The sequence below is a fragment of the Frankliniella occidentalis genome, unplaced genomic scaffold (genome assembly GCF_000697945.3).
Source record: "Frankliniella occidentalis isolate FOCC.00 unplaced genomic scaffold, Focc_3.1 Scaffold208, whole genome shotgun sequence".
In the NCBI taxonomy this organism is placed as follows: domain Eukaryota; kingdom Metazoa; phylum Arthropoda; class Insecta; order Thysanoptera; family Thripidae; genus Frankliniella; species Frankliniella occidentalis.
Window position 1 is genome coordinate 110,341 of NW_026267334.1, and position 10,114 is coordinate 120,454.

General features: G+C 52.2%; 2 protein-coding genes across 2 annotated transcripts in view; one reads left to right on the forward strand and one right to left on the reverse strand.

Annotated features, from left to right (window-relative positions):
- Positions 1 to 10,114, forward strand: part of LOC113215101 (serine/arginine repetitive matrix protein 1) — a 121,582-nt gene that overhangs the window by 14,913 nt on the left and 96,555 nt on the right. The gene's annotated exons all lie outside the window — the stretch shown is intronic.
- Positions 7,009 to 9,137, reverse strand: LOC113213990 (uncharacterized). The gene is made up of 4 exons (XM_026433221.2): positions 8,939 to 9,137; positions 8,150 to 8,323; positions 7,564 to 7,728; positions 7,009 to 7,420 (listed from the first exon to the last, which is right to left on the reverse strand). Exons 1-4 carry the CDS (start codon positions 9,086 to 9,088, stop codon positions 7,253 to 7,255), a joined length of 657 nt encoding a protein of 218 aa, XP_026289006.2. The 5' UTR covers positions 9,089 to 9,137; the 3' UTR covers positions 7,009 to 7,252.

Here is a 10,114-nt window from a genome sequence, read left to right on the forward strand (position 1 = left end):
GATGTACTACTGGCGCGCGCGCGGCTCGACTGTTGGTGGTTGGCACGCTGCTGGACCGCTCGCCAGTTGCCTTTCTCTCTTGCTCTCTGTAATATTTATGAAGTCAATTGGCTCGTGTGTTTCCCTTTCTCTCCCCCCCCATCTTCCCCCGTAGGCGACGTCTGAGGACGGCTCGGGCGGGGGGAGCGGTGGTGTTCCTGAAGGGTGAGGGGTGAAGACTCTCGGGCTTGAGACGAGGGAAACCTGAGATGGAGGACCATCGCTTTTAACTGGGAGTGTCGATTTGTCCCCCCCCCCCCCCCCAGTTCGCATTCGTCGGCCGTTCCGTTTCTTTCTCGTCGGGTTATCCTGGGGTGATTCAAAGATTCAGGGGCGATGGCGCAGGGAGGGTTGCAAGACCAGCCAGTACCGTTAGACGCTGGTAGAGCGCAGCGTAGTTGGGCTGCGAAGGGGCGAGATTGACACAAGTTGTTTTAAATGGAAATGGATATTAAGTCACCTGCATTTTCGAGTCTAACGATAAGAAAAATAATCAAAAATCTGGCCAAGTCTCAGGACAGAGGGCTAAAAGATGAAAAAAGTATACAACGCGAAGTTTAACGTCTTGCTTCTTGCTTACCTGCGAGGGCGTTAAGACGACTCAATCCGCGGGGTTTATGACTCGCGTCTTATGGCGACCCGTCGTGCGCCTCGAGCCGTAAAGCCCCCCTGCCGATGGGGGAAGCGTCGGGTCGAACGCTGCATATTGGGGGCGCGAGAGAGATACCCTGGTCATCAGCGGGTCGTTGCGAAAAACAGAGAAGAGAGAGAGAAGTGGCAACGAGTATCTAGATAAGCAAACAAACGACGGGCATAAAAGAAGGAGCGCTAACTCGCGAAGAGCAAAGAGAGCGGAGTGGGGACCGCGGGGGCGGGCGAGGGGGCGTGCGTGGTTCGGAGGGGGCGGGCGAGGGGGCAGGACTATGTTACACATCGCGGCTGCCGTCACCGCGGCGCGGAGCCGGAGAGGCCGCCGTTCTCGTTTTGCGAGCTCGTTGCTCGTTACCAATGCGGGTTTAAAAATATAGACAATGGCGTCGCTTCCATCCCACATTCCCACCCCCCGCCCCCAGCGAACACGTCCAGGCCGCGCGAGCTCTCGTGCCCGGCGCCCACTATTACCACTGCAATGTCGGCCCGGGATGCATTCGGAATGAAACCATTCCCAGAACGACCAATAACGTGTTTGGGGGCGGTGCGCGGGCGGGGCGGGGGCTGTGAAGGGTTGCTTGTGCCGGAGGTTGGGGTGGCGATGACTGCCCAGAGAGAGTTCTAGGCGCTCTAGGCCCCGGCAGTCCGCAGGCGGGGCGCGGACCAAGGGAGGGGCGGGGGCCGCCCTCGGGGTGGCGGCGGCGGGACCGATTTCAACCGCATAAAAATAAAGCGCCCCTTAGGAAAGAAATAGTGTTGAACGACGTAGCGGCGGCGGCGGCGGCGGCGAGGAGAGGCAGGGGGAGAGAAGTCTTACCAACAAGCCGTTTGGCGAAAAGGTTGCAGTTTTCCACTCAGATAGGAAGGCAGCGGCCGCTGGCCGGTTGGCGAAAAGGTTGCAGTTTTCCACTCAGATAGGAAGGCAGCGGCCGCTGGCCGGTTCGAGCGTCTGGGCCGGAGACATCCTGCCCGGCGGCGGTGGGCAGATAAGAGCCACCCGAGGGGTACCCAACTCACCAAAATCGCGTACGAAGACTGGAAATAGGAATGACTGTAGTTGATTGTAATATATTGGTACGACTGTAAAATACTGTAGAGACTGTAGATAAGGAAATGATTGTGTGCGATTACATATGACTGGAGGTGACTGGAGGTGGGACTTGGGGTGACTGGACGTGACTGCAAAGTGACTGGAAGTGACTGGAAGTAACTGGAAGTGACTGGAAGTGACTGGAGTGATTGGAATTGATTGGAAGTGACTGGACGTGACTGGAAGTGACTGGAAGTGACTGGAGATGATTGGAGGTGATTGGAGGTGTGACTGGAGATGATTGGAGGTGATTGGAGGTGATTGGAGGTGATTGGAGGTGATTGGAGGTGTGACTGGAGATGATTGGAGGTGACTGGAGATGATTGGAGGTGATTGGAGGTGATTGGAGGTGTGACTGGAAGAGACTATGGAGGTGACTGGAGAAGCTGCAACATGAGTTAAGTAGACGTCGGTAACACCGCGTTAAGTAGGCAATCTATAATACAACAGGCAGAGGTTGGCAGTTGACTGGAGTTGACAGGGTGACTGGAGGTGATTGGAGGTGACTGGAGGTGATTGGAGGTGATTGGAGGTGATTGGAGGGGACTGGAGGTGTGACCGGAGGTGATTGGAGCTGACTGGAGCTGACTGGAGCTGACTGGAGCTGACTGGAGCTGACTGGAGGTGATTGTAAAGATTGGAGAGACTTTAGACAGACTGGAAAAGACTGGGAAGATTGGAGTTGATTGTGAATGATTATAATTTGATTATTTTGCCAAGTGTACGAAGACTGGACCAAGTTAGGTACCCCTCGGAGCCACCCCACGGCCCGGCGCCGAGGACGCCCGCCCGTCGGCCAGCACTACAAAGGCCCCATCACTCCTACAGGCGTGCGCGTGACGAACCAGCATGACTCTTAAGGAACCAGGTCAGAAAAGTTGATAAGTAGTGCTGCTGGTGGAGCGCGGCTTGGCTGGTCTTCGCTAAAAGGAACTGCGTCCCTCCTTCTGTGCTTAGAAATGTTGGATGTGTCGTTTGAATTTTCCAGCATTGCTTTTAGAGGTCTGAAAGCATTGCCTCGATAGATCTTATATAGGAGTTCAAATGCGGGTTCAAACGAATGTCGCAATATGAGGGTTGACCCCTGAGAAGTCGAAACATCCGGAGAAGGGCTCAGATCAGCAATCAGCCTCCAACTGCTGCAGTATATGTACTAATCCGTCACACCATCGTCGAGAGCTCCCCCCCTCTTTCGTCTCTCCTCAGCCGTGTAAGCAACCCCCTTTCCCTTGCTTAGAGGCGCCCCAGCCCGGATGGCTTTTCAATGAATCTGGACGGAACGAGATCATCTTGGTCTGTTTGCAGACGAGGTTTCCGGTCCGTGAGGGCGAGTCTATGGGCCGTGGGTGTGCGGGCGGGGCGGGGCGGGCGGGGCGGGCGAGTGCCGAGGATAAGGATCACCGAGGGGTGTTGATTACCGCCGGGCGGCACGGCCGGCCCAGGGGGCTCCGACTGGAGTCCTATAGGTCCTATAGGACTCCAGCTCCGACCGGCTGCTAGACCCGGACTGGGGGAGAGTCTGAGGGACACACTGCTCGGGCACCTGGGAAGGGATGTCAAGGGATGAGGCCGGGAGTTTAAGGCAAAATGAAAGTGGAGAGACGAATCTCACGTAATTTCATACTTACTTTTTAAGAAAGTGGGATATTTTGTCCTACTTTAATTGGAATAGTGAAGCGCCGGCTTACTTTAATTTTTGCCGTGTTAGGCTAACAAGATGGGGGGTGGCGGACTGCTCCCTCTGCCCCGGATAAGTAAGTAGTTTTGCGGGGCGAAAGTTTAACCGCGAGAGCGACCGCTAAGCAGATGTGCGTCCCGGCCGCCCCTGCACACTCCGCAGTCGCCGCCCGTCGGCCGCCTCCGTTTACTGTTTAAACAACGGCCGTTCGCGGCGCATTAGGAGGGGAGCTGCAGGCAGGAGGGTCGAGGGCGGCTCACCGGCGCCGGGGGCGGCAGAGCTCGCGAGCACCGCGCCTTGCGGATTACCTGCCACCTGAGTGATCAACTCGGAGTGCGGGGGATGGCCGCTCGCGTCGTGTCGCGTGCGCCAACGACAGCGCCGCACACACACAGGGGTCTGTGGAGCAGAGGGGCGCAGCGGAGCAAGTATAAGAAAGCAGAGCAGGGGGAGGGAGAGGGATATAGATATCGTTAAGGGAGCCGGACGGGCGTGAAATGGCGTGATTCTCCTCCGACGCGGCGTGGCGAGGCGAGGCGTGGCGGGGTGAGGGTGTAGGGGGGCGGGCTGCGGCGGCGCCACGCCAGAGGCCGCCCTGCTCCTGCGCCCGCGGACCCGCGCCGAATTATTGTGCAAGTTTTACTGCAGGCTGTGGGCGCCCCCGCCTGCTTTGTGTCTCCTGTCTCCTCCGTTCCGTACCTTGTTCCCAAGGCTGCGGCGGTCGGTACGAACGTACATTGCTGCCGCCGCAGCCTCGAAAATGAAGGACGCCGAGGGAAGAACCAAGCAGGGGCGGCAAAACTTTGTCAGCAGTGAGTCCGATCCGAGCCTGGGGCCAGGGGCCTTTCCTCCGCCACAAGACATTGTTGCTGCTGCTGGTTGTAACCCGCGGATAACTTTTACGTACACGCTGATGCAGTCGTTTTTCACGTTTATTTTTAGTCGTTTGACATATTTTTGTGATATGTAATGCTGTTGTTGCCGGCTTTCTGTACTACAAAAGCGGAATGCACCCAAATAATTACATTTTGACGCATTTTGAAATAATTTGGATTTGCATAAAATATTCTTGAGGGCATCGTAATTTAGGGTGGCCCTTTCTATACAGGGTGGGTGATCTGATTTGCCACCTGGCGGAATAACTTGACTTGACTAACCGCTGCATCGTTGCAAAGATACCGAATCGGAAATAATATTTGTTACCAAATAACAAGTAGCTACTACTTGGTAAGAAGTCGGGCCATTCCGAACATTTTGTTTAACGTGTTCAGTACTTCCGAGCCGGAACGTGACTAAGAGTAGGAGAGTTTCGACCTGAACTCCCTTGCCAAGAGAATCAAGTGTGTGTGTGTGGCCTACACAACACAGCATTGCATTCGACTTCACATCCGCAAACAGGAGCGAAACCCTGCGCCCTGCGTGGCTTATCTGCTTATATATAAGAAAAAGGGAAAAGGGCGAGAGAAAAGTGCCTCTAGTTTTAGAAAGTCTCGCTTCGTTCCTTGGGGAAAGGAGGGCAGAGTGTTCCGTGCAAAAACATAGGGGTAAACAGCAGGTTGGATTACGCGCCGGCCGGGGCAGGGGCGGGCAGGGGGAACGCGTTCACAAATCACGTGGCCCGAGGGGAGAAGTTCTTCCTCCCTATGGCGATATCAGTTGCAAACAAAAGGCAATCATTTTGGAATTTTCAGAGTCCTTCATTCTTTTGCACTAACGTCAGTCTGTACAAACACTGATAGCAATTTTTATCGACCCCTCGGTCGGGTCTGTGAAAGTCCCTCTTCAGCGACAATAACGGCGGTGCGTTCGTCCCCCGTCCACCCGGCAATAGTTGCCGTCATAACCGATTTGGCGTCGGTGGATTTCGGATTTATATATATTCCTATCTACATGGATGGGACCGATGTCCCTCAGGCGCGGTATAGGGGTGAGGGTTGGAAATTATTGTCCTCCGTGGTGGCTCTAGGGAGCCGCCTGAAAGGTAGGCAAGTTGTGCCACAAACCCCTGTAAGTAGGCAACGCACGGTGCACCCCCCACCCCCCCTTCCCCCTGTCGGCCGATGGGGGCCTTGGGGAGCCTTCCGGAGAGGGAGCTAGACGGAGTTGTTCGAGCGAGTTTCCGTTCTAGAAGTATATGGTGACCAATCTAAAATTTTATTCAAAAAAATAAACAAAACACGATGAAGATTGTTCCCGACTCGTATGGGCTCATGTATTTTTCTCAACTCGAAACCTAATGCGTTTGTTGTCGAGTCGGAATCGGAAGGACGCAGGACCCTTCTTCTCTTGCAGTGCGATAGCGATTTCTATAGTCTGTGTGTGTGTGGTGGAGGGAGGGGGCCGCGTGTGGGTAAACCTCTGCTACGGCATCTCATGATGATGCAGGGGTGTGAGATAGGAGCACACCGAGCACAGTGCACAGTACGCCAAGCCCAATTCTGTTGTGTACAGTTGCATTGTGTGTGTGTGTGCTTTAGGGGGGGGGGGCACTCGCTGCAGCTGCATAACTCCCTCGCAGACGCAAGCTTATGCCCACAGATGACTGTAGCTTAGCTTGGGCTGCATCTGGCATCGGGGCCCTGGGCTGGGCCTGCAGCCTGCTTGAGAGAAGGTGAGTCGTATTGAACTCGGCCCGTTTCTGCTCCATGTTGTACAGAACTGTGTGTTGTGTCTCAAGGATTCTGTCCACGTCTCGTCACACATGCGATAAGGCGTGCGAGAGGGGGAGAGAGGGAGAGAGGGAGAAAGAGAGAGCGAGAGAGAGAGAGAGAGATGGAGAAAGAGAGAGAGAGGCTGGAGGGGTAGATGATGCGCACGGGGCACACCTCCCAGGGGAGGCGGTACGTACGTCTCAGGCAGGCTCGGTCTCGGCCCAGAGTGACCCTCACATCGAGTTGAGGACGGCTCCCCCTCACCCCCTTCGCCGGACTGCGGCCAAGTGGAATAAAAGCACCGTATCTCAACGTATCTGCGGCGCTGTCCGTTTTCTTATGCTGAGCGCGGAGCGGGGGGGACAGGCAACAAAGAGACGGCAGTTTGCGTCGTGCATACGAGCAGGAGTGGCAGTGAAAGCCTGGTCTGGTTATTTGCTGCACTCCTTTCCCCCTGATGCTTGCATGGTCAGTAAAGTTCGTTTACACACAAAGTGACACCGAGGAGTGGGCCGCAGGGGCCGCGGCCTGTGCGTTACGATGCGAGCTCTGTGTGCTTCGAACCGCTCTTCGAAAATCTTCCCGTCATCCGACTTCGTTGCTTTATGAGTTTGGGATTCGCGTTTGGGGTTCGTTGTGGAATAAGGCGTATGGGATGTTTCACCTTGCGAAAGTGTTATACAACTTTTTGTGTGAGCAGTATACGTTCGTATACAAGAGGGGGGGGGGGGGGATAGGTCCCGCCAGGGAACGGACCAACAAAGCTAATGTCGGCTAATGTTACAAATTCGCGCCTAGTGACGCCTGTCCGCAACTATTTTCTTTTAATAATGTTTGCGATAGTGTTGGTAGTGAGTTTAACGGACGAGGTGTCTGAGAATACAAAGCTTGCTGACCCATTATACTAAAATTGTTGTCTTATTTTTAATTGTTTTATGGCCTAGTGTTACGCTTAAAAGCCAATGCAGGATCTCAGTCAATAACGCCTCGTTTTTTTATGACCTCTCACAAAATGATCCGACGAATTTTGCAGCTCTGGGCGCTGCCTCTCGTCCGTGACTGTCCAGCGCAAATAGATCCAAGGGAAATTCTTATACATAGATTCAAACCATTCATTTGACTTGGGGCCAGACACTGCAGTGTCTACTCCTGTCCAACACCCTTAGGAATAGTCTTACAATCTACCGACATACACGCGTATTGGATTTCATCCATGCCGAACATGAGTTTAAACCTAAAGTGTCCATAAAATCCGATTGGAAATTTTGGAAAAACCCATCTGATGGGACCGTTTTCGACCTCGTAAACTCCCTGTAAAAAGAATTGATCACAGCTTTTACATTAGGATTCTGCATAACACAAGATCTGATAAATAACAGGTGTGTGTGTGTGTGTGTGTGTGTGCGCGCGCGCGCGCGTGTGTGTTTGTGTGACGAGAGCAGACTTGTACTTACAGGTTCGATCTTGCACTCGCCTTTGGTTTCATTCTTCTTAAAGAAAAGCTCGTAAACAGTAGGGATATGGTCTTTAAAATTCTGACATGCCTTGTCTTTGAAAGAGAAGATAAAACCGTTTTCCTTCCATTGGTTATTTGACCGAACATCTATTACTACTTTTGCCTGTAAAAATAAATATTAATCGTGCAGATGTATGCAATAGTACGCTGTAGAACCAAGTGCATCATAACATCATCTTCAGGAAATATTTCACTAACTTCTTGAGACAGCAAAAGAGTAGAATTCTCCATGTCAAATGAATGACACTTGGTTCAAGTGACCGTGTACACATAAGGAACAGCGTGCTGCAGGCACGTGCTTGTGCGTGCCTGCGGGCACTCTGTTCCTTGTGTGTACATGGTCGACACTTGGTTTTACAGTGTGGCTATTGCTATATCAAATCTCTATAGTCTTAACTACAGTTTGCACTCAGACCCTTCCACGCGGGTATAAATCCCACCATTTATCAGCGTCTCCTAGCCTAGGTTTTTATAGTAAAGGTAGAACCGATTATCAGTAACAGCTAATAACAGTAATGACTTACCCAGCTCTTGTTATCTAAAGGGTATTTTTCGCCAGTTATGTTACCGGTCAGTAGTTGACTTTCTCTTGGTTTAGCTGGGTTGAAGTGAGTTCCACGCAAATGCCATCTCCACGGAAGCGGTTGATTATTTGATTCACACAAGGAAAAGCGTTCGGTGTAAGCAATGAAAGGGCCCTATACGAAAACGAGAAGCGTACAATCACCGTGATCCATAGAAGAAAAGGAACAACGTTTCTACTGTAGAGACATCCTGTGCTCATAACGTAGTACAAATTTGCAGTAGGCCTTCGAAACAGTTACAATAAGGGAGTCACACTTAGTAAGAGGGAGAGAAGAAGATGGCTGCTCGATGCCTGAGCGTAGCGCCGACCTATAACAATGCACAACCTAAACGTAGACTGAACATAAATCGTGATTTTTCCGGCCTAGACATCAGTTAGATTGGTAGTTCATGTAAGTTATCAAAATCTGGTAAAAGCAGATTTATTGATTCGACACGTAATTATAAAGTGCAGCGTTCCACTTTGTTTAGGGTCGACGTTACGCGACGCCAGGGGTTGTAACGACACTTGAATGTGTCATCCCTCTTTCATAGCAAAAACTTGGCATTCTTTACTCGTGCTACCATTCTTGCCCTTGTCTGAAAGAATGCCAAAATTATAGGCAAAATGATCATTTTAACCTCGAGTTTACTGACTGGCGTTTTCCAAAAGAAAAATCCTAAGAAGCAATGCCAAAATTTTCACTAGAAAAGAAGCCACAGCGCTTGCAGTGTTCTACCTAACTTACCATAAAATTGTTGAGAACTTTTCCGTGGATGCCCAGCGGGCTTATGAGTGCAAGTGCCACGATGAATGACATCTTGGAATATACTAGCAGGTTGTGGCTGCGCCTACGGTTCCTTCCTCTATGGAGACCATTACCTACGAGATGCGCCATGCACGGCCAGCGGCGCCGGTGCGACTGGCTGCTGGCGTGCAAAAGCGTTAGCTTGATAAGCGGCAGTTTCGCTAGTCCAATTTGTCGCCGGTTGTGAGGGACACACATCAGTCAGCGCGTGTATAGACTTCAGGCTATATGTTTTATTTGCCTCACGTGAGATGGGCTGCATGAGATCCCGCGACTTGGTAAAGCAACTCAGCTCCTCTGTAAAATAATGGAACTTTTTGCTGTCAGCTCGCTGGTGAATGGAACGCATCCCACGTGTGACATAGTGGTGCCTCACGGCTAACAGTAGCACAGGGAACGTCTCGACCAGGCCCGGAGGACGCCTTTAGCCTGCACTCGCTGTGCCGTGACCATGACTGTCCAGCGCGACGCGGAGTCAGGGAAGCAGCCAGGTGGAGTCCAAAAAAGGGGTCGTTCAAGTACCACGTTCATTTTAGGGGGGTTCAAATATTATAGGGGTCCTATGGACCAGGACTATCATTGAAGTCGATTGAAGAGAAGAAGCCCGTAGCCCGTAATAATTGTACACTGGGGTACAAATATCACATGGGTCTCACTGGACCACAATGATGTTCCTGATTATTTTGGGACCCCATAATATATGTACCGCCCCCCAAATGCCCGTAGCATTTGAATGACCCCTAAACGAGAGGAAGTAAGTGAGGGAGGACAAAGAAAATATTTGACGACTCTGGTTCTGTTCTGGACGGCATCGCGGGTTAACGAGCCTGTTATGTGCCGTACCGTGTGTGATCCAGACCAGAGATAGGCGCTGGCGTGGTGAAGGTGTGTGGCGGACAGCCTCTGGTGGCGTGCAGCTGAGTCGTGGCTTGTGGCGCGCCGTGGCGAGTTCGTGTCACAGAGCGATCGCTTCCGGGCACGAAAGGATCCTGCTGCGCTGATGGCTTTCGCGTATTAAATATGCGCTCGTTGGCTGAAAAATGATCACTAGAGAACTTACTCGTTTTGTGAGATTCCCTGGGGCAGCCTGAGGTTCCAGCGAGGGGCCGTCAACTC

Bases quoted from the DNA above. Each gene is read 5' to 3' on its own strand.
- LOC113213990 (XM_026433221.2), bottom strand. From the start codon at position 9,088: ATGGCGCATCTCGTAGGTAATGGTCTCCATAGAGGAAGGAACCGTAGG. The intron at 7,729-8,149 runs GTAAGTCATTAC...TTATTTTTACAG, and splicing joins CTTTAGATAACAAGAGCTGG to GCAAAAGTAGTAATAGATGT. The intron at 7,421-7,563 runs GTAAGTACAAGT...TTCTTTTTACAG, and splicing joins GCGAGTGCAAGATCGAACCT to GGAGTTTACGAGGTCGAAAA.